The 16,646-nt window shown below is 44.3% G+C and overlaps 2 protein-coding genes across 5 annotated transcripts in view; one reads left to right on the top strand and one right to left on the bottom strand.

The window, feature by feature from the left end:
- The window catches only part of rgs6 (regulator of G protein signaling 6), a 66,700-nt gene extending 61,867 nt beyond the window's left edge, over positions 1 to 4,833 (top strand). The window contains 5 exon segments of the mRNA XM_029425782.1: positions 1,151 to 1,337; positions 2,693 to 2,782; positions 3,116 to 3,169; positions 3,840 to 3,854; positions 3,856 to 4,833. Coding sequence (XP_029281642.1) covers positions 1,151 to 1,337; positions 2,693 to 2,782; positions 3,116 to 3,169; positions 3,840 to 3,854; positions 3,856 to 3,891 — 382 coding nt within the window. The 3' untranslated portion in view covers positions 3,892 to 4,833.
- A 935-nt stretch (positions 4,834 to 5,768) lies between these two features.
- The window catches only part of lama2 (laminin, alpha 2), a 146,860-nt gene continuing 135,982 nt past the window's right edge, over positions 5,769 to 16,646 (bottom strand). For all 4 annotated transcript variants that reach the window (XM_029462753.1, XM_029462752.1, XM_029462751.1 and 1 more), the window contains 14 exons: positions 16,444 to 16,595; positions 16,151 to 16,327; positions 14,492 to 14,675; positions 12,378 to 12,464; positions 9,255 to 9,367; positions 8,345 to 8,438; positions 8,121 to 8,216; positions 7,917 to 7,997; positions 7,746 to 7,823; positions 7,528 to 7,606; positions 7,291 to 7,422; positions 7,086 to 7,216; positions 6,753 to 6,972; positions 5,769 to 6,628 (listed from right to left, as the gene is read on the bottom strand). In XM_029462753.1, the coding sequence (XP_029318613.1) occupies positions 6,468 to 6,628; positions 6,753 to 6,972; positions 7,086 to 7,216; positions 7,291 to 7,422; positions 7,528 to 7,606; positions 7,746 to 7,823; positions 7,917 to 7,997; positions 8,121 to 8,216; positions 8,345 to 8,438; positions 9,255 to 9,367; positions 12,378 to 12,464; positions 14,492 to 14,675; positions 16,151 to 16,327; positions 16,444 to 16,595 (1,785 nt within the window). In that variant the 3' untranslated portion in view covers positions 5,769 to 6,467. The remainder of the gene's footprint in view (positions 6,629 to 6,752; positions 6,973 to 7,085; positions 7,217 to 7,290; positions 7,423 to 7,527; positions 7,607 to 7,745; positions 7,824 to 7,916; positions 7,998 to 8,120; positions 8,217 to 8,344; positions 8,439 to 9,254; positions 9,368 to 12,377; positions 12,465 to 14,491; positions 14,676 to 16,150; positions 16,328 to 16,443; positions 16,596 to 16,646) is intronic.

The raw sequence follows: 16,646 nt of genomic DNA on the forward strand, positions 1-16,646 counted from the left end.
CAAGTAAACGATGTTCCTGTTCCCAGTCATGAAGATCTGTACCTTGTACACAATAAGAAAAGATTGCCACTCACAGAAATCTAAATGTCACATTTCTGGGGATAAAAGTAGTCGGAGATTGTTACACATCTTTCCACTGGGACGTATAATTACTTAAATCTGAAACTTTCTTTTGAAATGATTGTATTCATAAGGACACATTTACAGTGGTGGAGAAAGTGTTATGTCAAAAGATCAGAAATGAATCTTTCCTGAAAGGTAGAAAAGAGCAATAAATATCTGAGTATCTAGAATATAATCTAAATGCTTTTTTACTGCTATGTTAGCGCTTTCCCATATTATATTAATTGTGGTGCATAAAAATGGAAGTATTCAGACGCAGTGTCGTGGGAGACGGACAGATCTTCTGTTAGCAGTCAGCACTGTGTGTGTGTGTGTGTGTGTGTGTGTGTGTGTGTGTGTGTGTGTGTGTGTGTGTGTGTGTGTGTGTGTGTGTGTGTGTGTGTGTGTGTGTGTGTGTGTGTGTGTGTGTGTGTGTGTGTGTGTGTGTGTGTGTGTGTGTGTGTGTGTGTGTGTGTGTAAAAGTCTAACGGAGAGAAGGAGAGTCCTGAACTGTGAGCGATGACATGAAGGTTGTTGATGCCTCTGAGCTGCAGAGTGAGAACACACACACAGATGCAGACAGAGAGCATACACTCTTATCTCCACTCACTTCTCGACTATCCTATCAGGCTCCTCTCCCTCCCCCTCTCTGTTGTTCCTGTTTTCCGGACCTTTAATTGCTTTTATGAAGGAGCTTTTAGGAGCGCACTACTGAGGGGGAGAGTGACAGCGAGAGAGAAGCAGACCCTGGAGTGTTTCTCTCTATATTACTATTTCTCTGAAGCAGTCCACAGATCAATGTAGATACAAACCCGTGTTGAAGGCAGTCAGCCTGCGGCTCTCTGCTGCCTCTGGTGTTTAACACGGTTCATTGCTTCCCTGGATATCGCCTCTCTTACACTGGACAGTTACTCGTCAAGAAAAAAATCCAGTTAATTTGATGGCAGCACTTAAAGGAGCAGTGCGCAGGATTTAGTGGCATGTAGCGGGGAGTTGCAGATTGCAACCAACCGAGTGTTTAGACACTTCTATCTGATCTGTATTGCAGGTTCTGGTTGGCGGTGCAGGACATGAAGAGGAGGCCCCAGCAGGAGGTGGGGCAGAGGGCGCAGGACATCTGGGCAGAGTTCCTGGCGGAGGGAGCACCCAGCTCCATCAACCTGGACTCGCACAGCTACGAACGCACGAGCCAGAACCTGAAGGACGCCGGACGGTACAGCTACGAGGACGCACAGGTGAGAGCGCACGAGATACGGAAGTGCTTTTTAGTGAAGGTGAATTTATCCCGTCCTTTTTAAACAAGTTATTACACTCAAAACTAGATTTGGAAGCGAGTCAACAAAGCAGTCAAACAATCTCATTACAGGCCTCTGCAGCTGTGCAATAACAATAACTTTAAAGTGTTTCCTGGTCCCACACGGACTCCAGTGTTAACATTTCTAGTTTTAATGAAATACTTCACAGTAATATTAACTACGGTCCCTTTTAAAACCTTATTAACTCGCTCACCCACACAGAAATAACTATCTACAGTGCCATTTATAAATTACAGCCAGGAAAAATTATCCATGTACTTAAAATTCCGCGCAGAGCAAGAGCCAATTATCCCCACCTGTCAGCTGGAAGGTTAACCTGTCTGACTGAAGTGGAACTCAATAACGCACCTGCTGCCTTCTGATACGCAGCATGTACATATATACGTCATGCGTCAGGTGGTGATCGTGTAAAGTTGTGGATCAGAAACTTTAAAGTGGGGGGGACGTTTTTGTACATGCATAAAATGCATACATGAATAAATTGGATAAGAAAGACAGTATTGGACATTAAAAACACTAAGATTATATATGTTTGTTTCACTTTTTTGCTGAGAGATAAGAAGATGATATCTGCACACTGCCAATATGAAGCTGCTAGTTAGCTTTGTGTAGCATAATGCTAGAAACAGGGGATCTGCTAGCATCACGCTCTCCAAAATATACGTCTACCAGCACCTCTAAAACTCATGAACACACACATTACATCTTCTTTGTTTAATCCGTAGAAAAACTGATGTGTAAAAATGACAATTAGTATTTTTACGAAGGAATGTATGCCTTAGTCAATCTTTATGCTAACGTATGTAAGCTAACCTTCTTATTGAGGCCGGTGTACAGTAATAACAAAGCTCAGTTCCAGCTTCTCTCTCTCTCTCTCTCTCTCTCTCTGCAGGGAACGGCTGTATCATGCTTTTAATTTATATCTCTTTAGGTGATCAGTGTCAGTGCTGCCTCTTCACAAACTCAATCCCACGCTGTTGTCTGCCCCATTTGTCTTTCTTACACGCTTCACCAATATCAGCTAATGGGTTTATATTGTGGAGGGATTTATAGAGAAAACGGCTCGCTGGGAGATGGAAATGGAAAGAAGTGTCGGGTGGTGTCTGTCTCCTGTTACAGGCTTAAAAGGGAAAGTTAGTTGGCAACGTGCTACAATCACGTTTCTCCCTTAGTGACTGTGTCGCTTAGTTTACTGAGTTTTGTACATCACTGCCACAGAATCATTTATATCCGAGCCCCACGTGTCTTCTCTCTTTCGGCTCTCTCCATGTAAGGACCACATCTACAAGCTGATGAAAAGTGACAGCTACACACGCTTCCTGCGCTCCAACGTGTACCAGGACCTGCTGACGGCGAGGAAGAAAGTAAGCACGTCTGTCTGTTTGTCCCACAGGTCATCTCCTCTGTTCATATGACATACTAACTGTGTGATTGCACGTGGCATTGTCACTGCAGGACTGAAGTGAACTCACCAGGTCGCTTCAATGGCATCATTGAGACGTCTTAAAGCAGGGGTGTCAAACATACGTGCTGAGAGAACGCTGTTTATAATAACCATACTATATGCTTCACAGCACTAATTAAATTGCTTTAACAACGGAAAGTTACACTTGCAATCTGTACATTTGGTGAACTGGCCCTTTAATCTGCTGAAGTGTGTGAGATGCATGCTCATGTATGTTTCTTTGACTCTGCAGCCTGAAACGGAGCAGGGGCGACGCACCTCCCTGGAGAAGTTCACTCGCAGTGTGGTGAGTGTCCTCAGTGTATAGATCATGAAGTATTGTTGTTAACGGTGATAAGAGAGCTATCGAAGATGTAACTTTGTTCCTTAGTGTTTGTCTTGTTCACCGTCCAGCTGCGTCACGCTGGATAAAGAAATGCTTGCAGGATTATTGAAGATGCAGGATCAATGTTTTAAAGGAGGGTTTTAAGATGTAACCTTCACATTTGTTTGGATTCATGAAATAGTGGCAGATAATGTTTCTTTTAAACCAACACATGAAGCCTTTGGAGAACACAGACCTGTAACTAGAACAATGCATATACCATAGAGTGTCATGGTGAAGTATGCTATTCAAATGTCATAATGAAACATAGTATGTAATGCCAAGTGTCATATTATAGTATGACATTAATAATAAGTCAGAGTATAGTATCATAGATGCACTATGAAGGATTATAAACGATGAATAAGTGTTCTCTTAATGGACTCGATATCTCCTCCATGGCGTTTCCTTTTCATATTTTCACCACTTAGACGTGAACTTTCAGCTTTGTCACATTTCTTGCATCATATCATTTCTTTCACTTTTCCTCCCACGCTGCTCTTTCTAAGTCCTCCGTTAAGCTTTTACCTTGACAGCTGTCAGCCTCACCTCCCTCCCTCCCCCCCCCCCTCTCTCTCTGCCTCCCCACCAGGGCAAGTCACTGACGGGGGAAACGACTGACGGGCCTCATGCAGTCGTCCTGACGAGGCTTGGATGAAGAGTAGGAGGAACCATACGCAGAAGAGCTGCTTACCCGCGGGGAGCAGGTTGAAAAGGACCCTGGGGTGTTTGGGTGTGGCAGGCGGGGTGAGGACGCCGGACTGGACCGCCACCGTGTTTTGAAACTCACCTCAGATCAGTTCAAGCGGGACTGACAGCATGCAATAAGTCACCAGACCTGACACCAGGACAGTGCTGTCACAGTGCGGAGGATAAACGATGCTACTCTTCTCAAGAGGTCTCCACTCCTGCACGCCAGGCGTCGTCGTTTCTCTCGTCGTTTTTCTGTCCAGTCATGTTAATAAGGTGAAGAGGCTGTCGCTTTACTTTCAGTGGTATAAACATGGAATGCTTGAATGCAAATGAGACTTAGATTAATGCTGTTAGCTAGCTGTTTTATCTCACGTCAGTCACTAGGATGATATAAGGGAAAGAAAGAGGGACAAACACGAGCTCGTGGATCAATCTGCTGATGTGGGATGACACACGATTAGTAACCTCTGCGTGTCCAATAGTGGTTTAGTTGTGCGTTTAAAAGTAAAACTACAGATGGCAACATGTAACCACGTCGCTCCTGGAAAGGAGGGTGACAGGAAATGATTGGATTTTAAATCGTGTCACAATACTGGCAACAAAACCATCTGTTCTATATCTATTTCTTAGATTATCACTGCTAATGTAACTGTCTATTCCCCCCCCCCAAAGACTCTTAAACAGATGTGTGATCTTGTTTTCATAAGAAGGTAAGTGCAGGTTGATCATTTTACAAAAACAAGTGTAACTTTAAACAAGCGAGCTGATGTGACGTTAGGCTTTAATCTTCTGAACATTCCACTTCAGGCGCCACAGCGAGGTTTCAGTGGGCTGACCTGTAACCATTCTTCACCGTATGTAAAGAGGACCATGATGATGATAATAAAAGAGGAATGCACAATAAAAGCGAAGGATTTGGTTCGTTATTGTCCTCCCTACACTTTACGACACACAACATGGGGCCAAACATCAACTTATGAACTTTGAGTGCAGCTCCATCGAACAGGTAGTTTTGCTCTTTGCAGTCACACACTGCCCTCTAGTGTATCTGAGGTGTTAGTGCTGGGAAGCTTCTCTCTCGATGTTACATGCAGGAAGACCTTTTGTAACATCGGCACACACACTTTAACTTATATTTGATGCCATGAGCTGTACAGGAAGATGTGGAGCAGGAGATGTGGAGCAGGAGATGTGGAGCAGGAGATCGGAGGTAAATGGGGTGGATAGTATATAGTACCAAGTTTCTCAAAGTGCATCCACACCATCCAATAGTGGCCTTCAGAAACATGTTGTGTGGCCTCTGAACTTGACATGAAAAAATGCATCCACTCATCAAAGCCTGAGAGTCTCCTCACAGTAAATTATGTCAAGAAAAATATCCATGCTACAAAGTTTCATACCTAAATCAGTCTGTTTAGGACCCATGAACATGTATTTTAATGATTTCCTCTTGATAGCTACCACATAGTAAACTGAGAAATATTGAATTGAATCAGGAAGGCAAGCATATATACATTTAATATGAAAATCATCACCCAAAAGAGTCATTAGTGAGTTTAGAACTCGGGTTTGTGGACACTGAAAACGCATTATTAACACAGCGTTAGGTGGACGCAGTAGCTCCACCTACAGTAGGGGAGTCGCAGCAACGAGGCTTCTTTTGAATCTTAATCCTTATCGTATCAATCACTCTTAATATTACTTTCTTTACTAAATGATCAAATGTATTTTATTCTGAAAATCTCCTACAATCGTGTCAAGGATTGAGTCCACAGGGTCCTGACACAACTTCACACTCTGCAGCTTTAAAGAAGGACAGGACAACCTGGTTGATGAAGAATATATTTCAGAAACACCATGCAGAACATACAGCGCCACGACTCCTACGAAAACCTTGTACCTTTTCATTTCGCTGTTCCATCATAGCAATCACTTTGATTAAGTGTGGACTGTCGAGGAACTTTCTAAACAAACTCTCAGGGAACAAGGTTCATGAAGGACAAACTCACGCACAAATATAAAATGTCATGTCATTATTTCATGTAACAAGGGACTCGACCGTTCTGAGTTAATGTTATCTTAATCACACACCCGCAAATATATTAGCTTGAATGTAAGCACAGCACAGGTCTTACCAAACACATGTTGTAGCCATGATAAGATTTATTGACCAGAGTCTCTTACAGTACATGAAGTCGGGGTGTCGTACTGAGAATGTGAGCGTGAAGTTAGGAAACAGGAGTTTAACACACTGATATATAAACGTTGTGCTCTTCTCATGTCTCAGTTTGTACTTAATCTATTCCTCATCTCGCTCCCTCCTGCGATGCGAGCGGAGGGAGAGACGCATTTAACATAATAAGACATTTGTGCTATGACGTGGCATCATGAGTGCCAAAAGAACACGCACTCTCTCCTCAAGGTGCATTTTGCGAATTGAATGGGGGGGGGGGGCACAGAATAGAGAAGAGCCTGTGGAGAGGTACTGTACTAAGTACACAACAAAGGGAAAGCTCTGTGGTGCCTGTTAGGCAGCTACAGCAGGACAGGAGAGAGGCTGCACTCCTTTAATCTCTAGAGCCTTGTTGAACTGCACTTCCATGATCTTAGAAGCTTTGGTGATCTTCAGGTTTCTCAAGCAGCCTTTGAAGGAAGTGCTGGTGGAGAGCGCTGCCTGTCGAACTCCACCTGAGAGGGAGGTAAAAAGATGACATCTCAACAACACTGCGTCCTCCTCTGCATAGTAATGGATCTAATGTGTGTGTGTTGCATCAGCATTATGTTAAGGATGTGTGTTAGCAGGCGGTCATACCCGGATATCCTCCGACGTAGATGGGGTCGTTGGTGTCACATGTGTTGGAGCGCGCGTTAGGACTCTCTGCTTGGCTCTGCTTCTCGTCGACCACCAGCTCCACCCTGTGGCGAAGCTTCTTGGCGGTGACGGAGTGCCACTGGCCGTCGCAGAACCCGTCACCCTCGGGCATGTGCTCGGCCGTGATGAGTCCAGCTCCGTTGTCAACGTGGAAGAGCAGCTAGGGAGACGTGAAGGAATGTGTGGATTAGAAATGTATCTAAGATGTACATTATACAGCGAGCTTTTAATCTAACTGTTGAACTATTCCTTTAAATCAGTGTTATTATGAACCTTGCCCTCGACGATCTCTAGTCCCAGTCCATCGTTGCCTTTGTTACTGATGCCCAAAAGCACTCCGCTGGTTCTGCTGGTCCTGAACTCAAACGCTATCGACACATCCAGACCAACTCTGTAAGAGGAGACTGCAGAGGAGGAGAGATTAGTATTCACCTTTAGAAAACAAAGACTGTGTTTAAGTCTCAGTGTCACGCCTCACCTGCTTTCAAGAAGCCCGTGCCTTCAAAGTAGGTGCCCGTCTCTGTGGCAACAAAGCATCTTCCTACCATGTGACTGGAGGTGGGCGTGGCCATGTTCAATTTAAAGTCCTCAATGGCGGCCTCAGCGCGGCCTGACGGAGACAAATCAAAATGCTGTTTATTAACTAATAACCATTGTAACCTGGAGAGCGACAGGTATGTGTGATGTGATACATGTGCAGTCATAAGTTCCTCACCTGTAGCAGTGGCCTTAGTGCTGACGGCACCTCCAACCATCTTAATGTTACGGATACAACCATTGATACTGTAGAGGATCTAGAAACAGAACGTCCAATCAATCAACAGTCCTGCAGTGCTCAGCTCCACTTTCAGAGAAATGTGCCACAACATTTGAACATTAATACTCTGTTGCTAGTTAATTATGGCATCCTGGGTTGACATGTGTTTGCTTTACCGGCCCTATTCTCTTGCAGGTGTAGTTTTGTGGTAATCCACCAACGTACAGAGTTCCCACAACGTCCAACAGGTCAGCCTGGTGAGGAGAAGAACAGTCAACTAATGCACGGATGCTATAGGATGTGACGTTTATCACTGGATCATTTGCAGTTACATGAGGAGCATGTACCTTCTTTGGACTGGTCATCTGTTTACTGTACCGCCCATCAACCATGAGTAGACCTCTCTGCTTGTTACGACTCACGCGGATCTGAGAAGAAAGAGAAACGCAGGGTTAGAACGACGATACCGTCCATGCACAGCAACTTCTACAAATATCCGTAAATAACAACTGTTGTAAATCTTCTTCTGAGCGGCTGACGAACTGTCCCACCTTGTGCCAGTTGCCATCATTGATGGAGAAGGGGACGCAGCCAGATATGTTTCCATGACCCAGATCATAACCCAGGCAGACCTGTCTGTCCTTGACCTACAGGAGGACAGAGACACGAGACAGAGACACGAGACAGAGACACGAGACAGAGAGGGTCACGACGGAGGGATAACGAGACAAAGTTCAGCCTCTGTGCACGGATAGAAAATGACTGCTGATGATACCTGTATGGTAACAAAGTCGGCGTGGTTGATTCTGGCCATGTAGAGAACGAGACCAGACTCCTCCTTTGTCCTCAGCTCAAACTCCAATATAAGTCTGGGACACACACACACACACACACACACACACACACACACACACACACAATATATAATAAAACATAAGACACAGTAAAATGGTAGAAAATGTATTTGTACACGTTGATTAAGTTAATTCTCCATCAACATATTTAGGCTGCTGATTTAAATGCCTGAAAATCGCTTTTCACTTCAATGATGTAATTAATTTATAGGAGCACAAGTACAATTTGCCAACCAAATGAAAAACAATAAGGCGCCGCAGGGCATATTAAGTAAACAGCATGGAAGACAAATTGCAGTTTTCAGTGAGTAAGACGCCATATGATCATATTTTGCAGCACTGACATTTTGATTTTGACAGCAGGCCGCCCGACCAGAACATGTTACACACTGTTCTTAGATCAACACACAAACCATTGCCCTGTCTAAAGGCTTGATGGGTGAACATAAGAACGGGCAGAATGAAGCAGAAAGAGGTTGTTTTCAGGGAACACGCTCACTAATTCAACACGTTGTTATTTATGGAGGATGTTTCCCTGGATTCTGACCTGCTGTGCACTCGTCTCAGTAGAGATCGTATCCCGTCCAAACAAGCACTCACTCACTTCTGTTTATTTATTTAAAACTGCGATCTGAGCACAAAGCTGACGATATACACAGAAACACACCCGGACATGTGTCAGTGTGGGTTACATGTGACTGTGTGCATGTAGCAACCTCTGCAGTGTTGGACTGTAATGAAGTAGAACACATTTATAATTCTACACTATATATTATTGTGCTGCTAATTACTTCACAGTTTAAGATAAGTTTATTTATTCTGAATACACACCTCTCTCTGACTTTGGCGTCGTCGAAAGCAAAGCTCATGTGGCTGTTCCTGGTCAGTCCGAACTGATGGGCCTTCTCGAGCGCTGTCGGGGCCACAGCTGACGCACATGAATCCTGCAGACATAACATGTCAGGGTCTCACCACAGTGCTCCTCTTGCCTCCTGTCAACAGGAACCTTAACACCTGAGCAGAACAAGTCAATCACACTAACGGGGTTTCTGCTTCTGGTCTGCAGGGACCCAAAGGGCAGCTTTATATACAGATGGCCTCAGGCAAGTGGCGGCATATTAAAATGTGTTTTCAAATCATGGACCCTCCCCACAGTTTGATCACCATAAATCCTGCACATATTATTTTAATTCTGATCCAGACGTCACACACATACAGTCTGGTTTTCATTTGATTTGTGCTTCCTGTTGGCAGCAGGGCAAACACAGTAAAGATGAGTGTTATTGTGCCACTCGTACGTTTACAGGCTGCAGTTCAGCCAGCGACCAGAAGGTGTCAGTGTTGTAATACAAGTAAAGGCATCTCGTTTCCCCTTTATTCCTCTTCTCCCTCATATGTATTTCCTCCTTGTCCAAGTCTTCCTCCTGTTCTCCCATCTGCTTCTACAATCTTTTCCTCTCGTATCCTTTCATTCACACATTTCTCTTTCCTTTCCTGTGCTCTTTACCACGCCTCACTGTTTACTACTCTGCTTGATTCTCCCAACAACTCCTCTTCTTGGATCTTCTCTCTTACATCCTCCTCTGCTCCCATCAAATAAACTTTCCTTTGTGTTTGTTACTCTAAAATCATCTCTTTCCCTCCACCCTAACTGATCCTTTTCTCTCCTCTTCTTCACTTTGAGCACTACTCTGCTTTCTTTTTTCATTTCTTCCATCTCCTTCTGTGTTCCCTCCCCATCCACCTCCCACCCCGTACTTTCCTGTCTTTGCCTCTCCTTCCATTTTTACCCACCACTTTCCTTTCTTCATTCTTCACCTGCGTCTTCTTGTTGTGTCCTCCACAATATTCTTAACCACTTTTGCTCTCTTCTTCATATCTTACTGTCTTGTCTCCTCTTCCTTCAGTTCCGTCTGTTTCTCCATCACCCACCCTCCTCCATCTTCTCTACTTTCCTCACCTGTTCTTCCCTTGGTGCTCCACTGTTCGTCTCTACCTGTCCTCACCTGATTCTCTTCATTTCAATGTCTTTCTTTACCCCCCTTTCCTCCAATCTCATCTTCCCACCTCCTCGCCGGGCCTTCTCCTTTCCTCTCTTGACTACCTCTCCTAATAAGTACCAAAGCTACTTTGCCATACCTCCAGTGTCAGTGAGAGACAAAGTTCGAGAGAGAGGGAGAGCGTCTGAGACGACTGAGCGTCTGTGTGTGTGTGTGTGTGTCTTAATCTCCTCTCCTCTCTTGTTCTCTTTCAAGTGAGGACATTCTCCACACCGTGACCTTGCTTTGTTACAGCTGACACACCTCTTATCGCGCTCTGTCCTCATATCCGCTCCTCCTCCTCCTCAACCTAACTCTTTTCTCTCTCTTTCTTATTCTCTCCCTATCTAACAAAAGGGAGATGTCACTTGCTCAGAAGCTCTTTCCTTCCCTCTCCTTTCATTCTCCTCCGTCTTTCCATTAAGCCAACAAAGGGCGGGTGCCGCTCTCTTCAGAAAGACTCTCTCTCTCCCTCTTTCCTCCTCTTCCTCCATGGCTCACATCACCTTTTCTCTCCACTCACATCCACCCACTCTCTCTGTCTTCTACCCTCTTTCATCCTCCTCTTCTTCTCTCATCCCCTCTGCGTCTTTCCATTAAGCTAACAATAGGAAGGCCGTCTTCCATTGAGAGTGGCTGGTCTTTGGTTGGAGGTCACACCAACAGAATTTGAAGTCATTTGGTGGGGATTATGTATAAGTGTGCGTGTCGTTGCGACCACTCCTTGAGAGATCAGAAGTCCTCGCTCTGATTATTGTAGTTTTTTACGGAAGCTACTCGTTTGACCTCTGCTAGTAATTATCTTCCGCTACCAATGTTGTACTGCTCAGCTCGTGACTACTTTAAAGACAGTGCAGTGCTCCTTAAGCGTCTTCTAATGGTCACTATATTCTCTGATCGTGTTTCAGACTTGGAGTTGAAAGTAGAGAAGCTTGAGGCCACTAATGCTGCCGATGCAACAGCTTTACAACTGCACTAAGATCCAGAAGGAAGCAGTTTAAAGTACATCGCTATGTAAACTAATCACCTGAAAATAAATGTAGATGCTGAAATGAGAGTCAGCTACTGGGTAACAACTCCTCACCGTAAGAGTATTAAATGAGGAAGGCCCTCCCTTCTCTCAGTAACTAATGTCAAGGGCTTTTGAGCAAAGCACTTAACCCGAGCTGCTCGAGCAGAGCTGGTCAGTGGAAGAATGTGGATGCACAAAGCAACTCGGTACAAATGTGAAGTAGGCAGATAAAGAAAGCTTTACTCAAACGACTTTCTGTCGGGGAAAATGGGCTGGAAGAGAAAATAGTGAGAAATGCACCTTTAATAGAAGACAAGAGTACTTTTTGTGTCCATAACATATGGATATTGGGCTAAATATATGTTTATCGGAAAGCTATATTGCATGTGATTATACCGTATTTTAAGACACACATCCTCTGTGTGTTAGAGGATGAGTCTGGTGATATTCTATATTTTCTTTTAAATTTATTGTCAACAAAACATATAGAAACCGTCTGTAACCAAAGCCTGATGAAGCTATACCTTTGACCCAACAACTATATTAAAAACACAGCAGTGAGTCCACCATTGCAACGTGTAACATGTACCTTCATTACCATGAATGTGGGCATTTCACTTTGTTTCAATCAATCCCTCATACATCTTAATGCTGTACAGAAATACACTAAGTTCTCCTGTCGTGTTAAAGTCTATAGTACGCAGTTGTTTTAGGAAATGATAGATACAATATGTATGTAAATGATATGATATATTTAAAGATTGCTTTAGAAGAAGCACTCAGTGAGTAGGGAAGTATTCATCGAGTTAGTCAATAATGACAAAAATATAGAATATCAGCTGTGTGCAGGTGTGTGTGTGTGTGTGTGTGTGTGTGTGTGTGTGTGTGTGTGTGTGTATGTACCACGTCAGCGCTGGGCTCCTGTGCAGCAGTGGGCGGGGCTGCAGCAGCAGTGGGTGTGGCAGCAGGTATGGCAGGGGGTGTGGCCTCCTGTGGGGGTCAGCAGTCAGGAAGTAGGAAGGAAGTGGATTAGTGGCAGCCACAGAGGCGACAGGGCGACAGTGTTTATGACAAGCACACAGCCCTCCAATCAGCTACAGGCAGGCAATGATGTCATAAACATAAAAAGCTCAAAGACTTTAGACTGCAGCGCACAATATTTAATAAAAGTGGTTCTCTTCCCGTGTGAGACTCTGACCGTGTTCGATTGTGTTACCTCTGGAGAAACATCAGCAAAGACTGTTTTGGATCTGAGAAGTAAGACTTTGTTAATGTTGAATGTCAGCGTGACTGAGGGGAATTAGAGAGCTGCTAATTGGAGGCAGTTGTTGTGATGCCATCAATCAGAACAGCAAGTAAAAATAAGATTCAGATCTCACGTCTTAGGAGGTTCACTGGAGTCTCTTCAACCTCTAAATTGGTGCTCACAACTACCTCAAGCATCAGAAATAAAGAATATGTTGTAACAGAAAAGTGGGAGATGGAGAAGCTTCTTTAGTCAAGCACATGCTGAGGCTGTTATTTACCGTCAGACGTGATTCAACTTGTGATTACTTCTTCAGTCTGACAATATCCTTCTGCTGTCGATAAAATAAAATGCATCTCGCAACCTGTGTGTCCGTCACATGGTGCAGCAGCACGACAAAAACACATAGCAATTGTGTAAAACTGTGCTCGACACTGGCTGTTTCATAATGATGTGTTTGGATGACTGCACGACATGACCCATTAAAGCACAAACATGGTGACTGCTGTCTGCTAAAAGTGGAAACTATTTATATTAGTGGACTAATCATGAATAAATAAATAAGTTAAAGGACATCACATTGTGTAATGACCAAGTAGTTTGGAGTATTATTACAGTCTCAGGTTTCAGCCAGTACGAAGATCAAAGAAAGAGACACTCGTTATAAAAATACACGTCAGTGAAACAGTGACGCTGGTGGAGTAAAGGTCATGTCCTCTAAACACTAGATTTTATTAAAATGTCTCCCATTTTCCTCTAAAGTCTGGGGAAACATTTGCTTCCGTGTTGCAATGGAGCGCTGCTCCAACATTAACGAAACACCCAACAAACAAAACATAAAGCATGATTACTCAATGAAAATATGGTAACACCTTACCTTCAACCTCAGTTAAAATGTAGAGCTATGGCTCCTCGCAGCCTGTACTCTATATCATAAAACAGATGAACCTGCAGCCCATAAAGCCACAAACCACAGAGTTATAGTGAAGCTGGCAAAGCTCTTTGGCTCCGTGCATCATGATCAATGTCCTTTGAGAGCTGTAGTTTAGCAGGTAACTGGGTAACTGATAAACTATGACTGCTGTAAGGAATGTGATATATGAAATATATCTTGCCTACCCCGATGCTAAAGGGTGCAAAGTGAATGACTCACTGCCTGCCAGCCTCTTAGCATAGCAGCTAAATGTTAGCTGAGAGTGTTTTGGCTCCTGTGAGCTCATAAAGCATAAATGGCATGCACAGTTAGCGTAGCATAGCGCCGCGGCTCCGCACTGTATGACAGGCTGCCAGAGGTGGAGTTTAGTGGCTCAAGGCTAAAGGGACTATAAAGAAGAGTTAATGGGCCGTACAACTGCTATGTGATGAAGCGCTAAGCTAACAGGGCGAGGCCATGGCTACATTTCATCAGGGAGAAATAGGTGTGTGTGTGTGTGTGTGTGAGTAACAGTCAGAAAGACATTAAAGAATATGGTGGAGTAGGACATGTGTGACCTTCTGTAAATCTGTGTGCATATCTGTCTCATGTGCATCTGCATGTACAAGTGCCAACAGCTTAAAAAATGCCGCCTAAACAAACGTATTGGCAATTATATTACTGCAAATAAAACCCCCTCTGGTGTAATATTTATATCCCTTACTTACATATTCCATTAATCTTTAATACTTTAACACCTTCTATGGAAAAATATTAATGATGAAAGTTATACCCATGAGTGTTTACGAGTGTGTGTGAGTGTGTGTGTGTGTTCCCAGGTTAATTTGAGCCTCTTACAGCAGGAGGATCTGGAGCTGGTGTTGGAGTCACTGGAGGACTGAGTGGCTTCGACGACTCCTCCTTTTCCTTTACAGCCTCCTCTTCCTCGGGCAGAAGAGGTAGAGGAGCCGGAGGGGCGAGGTTGGGGCACTGGCCAATTTCGGCATTCTCAAAGGACACCGGCGTGGAGAAATCTGAGAGACTGAGAGATGGACGGGGCAATTAGATTTGACTTTTATGAGCAGTGATTGGACTGATGCACTCGGTTTGTGCCTTCCATTTCAATTAGCCGAACGCAGCAGAGGTGCTCGGCACACGAACAGACAAACCTGTACCATTAGATCTTCAGGCCGAGCTGATAATCAACACGGTCGCTGGGAGAATTACAGGCTTTTAGCTGCGGACAGTTGTGTGCCATTTAGGGCAAATTCACTTCTCTCCGTGTTTTCCATCAAGCGGCAACCTCCAGTGCTGAACAATTAAACCAACACAGATGTTTTTCCTCTAATGGCTACTGGAGGCCAGGTCCCGTTGACCGGCCAACTTTACAGCACAAATAAACACAGCCTGGTTCAAAAGAACTTTACGGCCTATAGTTATGTTTAACTACACTTTACGTCCATATTTGATACACTTCATGGTTTCTAGTCACTTTGTGTTCAGTCGCTGACTTTACAATTTGTTTTGCGTGGAGCCTGAACACATCTCACACTCAGCCACAGTACACTCACTGACCTATTGTGTGATCATGTATAAGTGGTAGAAAACAGAAGTATAGCACGAGTTATTCAGGAGAAACTAACTCAACAATATATATATATATATATAATACCAATTAATGTAGGTTGCATCATGGTGGCTGCTTCAGGAACAACCAGTAAGATTGATGAGGACTCAGGGACAGAATGACAGATGTATATTAGCTAGAAGTTATAGTGTCGAGGGGGGGGGGGGGGGGGCTGGAATGAGGTGAGCGATAGACAAACAGACACAGACACAAACACCCAAAGATGAGAGAGGGGTGTAATTTGAGTTATGAGTATGTTTATGATGTCGGACAGCTCTATTACTGCTGTTCGGGCGGAAAGAGACGCTGGCTTTATCATCATCATCATCGTCATCAACAACCGCATCGTTCGTGACCTCCTGCGATCACATTAACTACGCTTTAACGCAGCAGTGTATGCGGTCAGAATTAGGCCTGTCGTCCGCTGCCAGACAACATTATCGGGAATACATCAGGAGAACGAGGCACGGTTTAAAGCTCCAGGATTAACACAGTGCATTTAGGGTGAACGGTTAGAGTTCACTGAAGCAAAGCAAATTGATCAGGTTTGCCGGAGTCAGTGTTTTAACATGGTGGAATGCACGGGGCAGAGAAATATCCAAAATCAAAAGCTGACTCTGTTCTTTTGCCGCATATTGATCCTGAGATATCAGAACCGTGTAGCTCTGTGGATGCACAGTGTCTGAAGAAGAAGAAGAAGAAGAAGAAGAAGAAGAAGAAGAAGAAGAAGAGAAGAAGAAGAAGAAGAAGAAGAAGAAGAAGAAGAAGAAGAAGAAGAAGAAGAAGAAGAAGAAGAAGAAGGAGAAGAAGAAGAAGAAGTGCACGGCTCCTCTCTGCCCATTATATTTAAGGTGTTTCGATACATATACACCTGACTACACGTTACGTACACAGCGTTGACCATGAGGTTCCAGATACATCCCTGGAATGGGACGTTGACTCTGTTGGACGTCTGCTCTACCTCTGCAGGAATACCACCGAGGAAGATGCGCTGCAAGTTCACTGGCTGGTCGTTGGGAAGCGCCGCCTCCCTCTTGGCCTCCTCGTCCACCTGAACTGCAAACGATCTGGTGGAAAGCAGCGACAGACAAACAGTATTAAGTTGTGTGGAGTGAAAGTCTTTAGCAGAAATACTAAACACACACACACACACACACACACACACACACACACACACACCAACCTGCCAGGCTGCCTCTCTATGCGCAGGGAGTGCTCTCTCCCATCATTCAGTATGCCTTGCTCAGGCCGTCTGATGACACGATGCGGACTGTGGCTGCCGGTAAACATCAAGACCTCCAGAGAGCCTTTGTTCAGCATGACTGAGAGGTAGGGCTGCAGGAGTGGGAGACAAACTACATTAGCTGTGGAAATCTGTGCAGCCAT

The sequence above is a fragment of the Cottoperca gobio genome, chromosome 24, assembly GCF_900634415.1.
Source record: "Cottoperca gobio chromosome 24, fCotGob3.1, whole genome shotgun sequence".
In the NCBI taxonomy this organism is placed as follows: domain Eukaryota; kingdom Metazoa; phylum Chordata; class Actinopteri; order Perciformes; family Bovichtidae; genus Cottoperca; species Cottoperca gobio.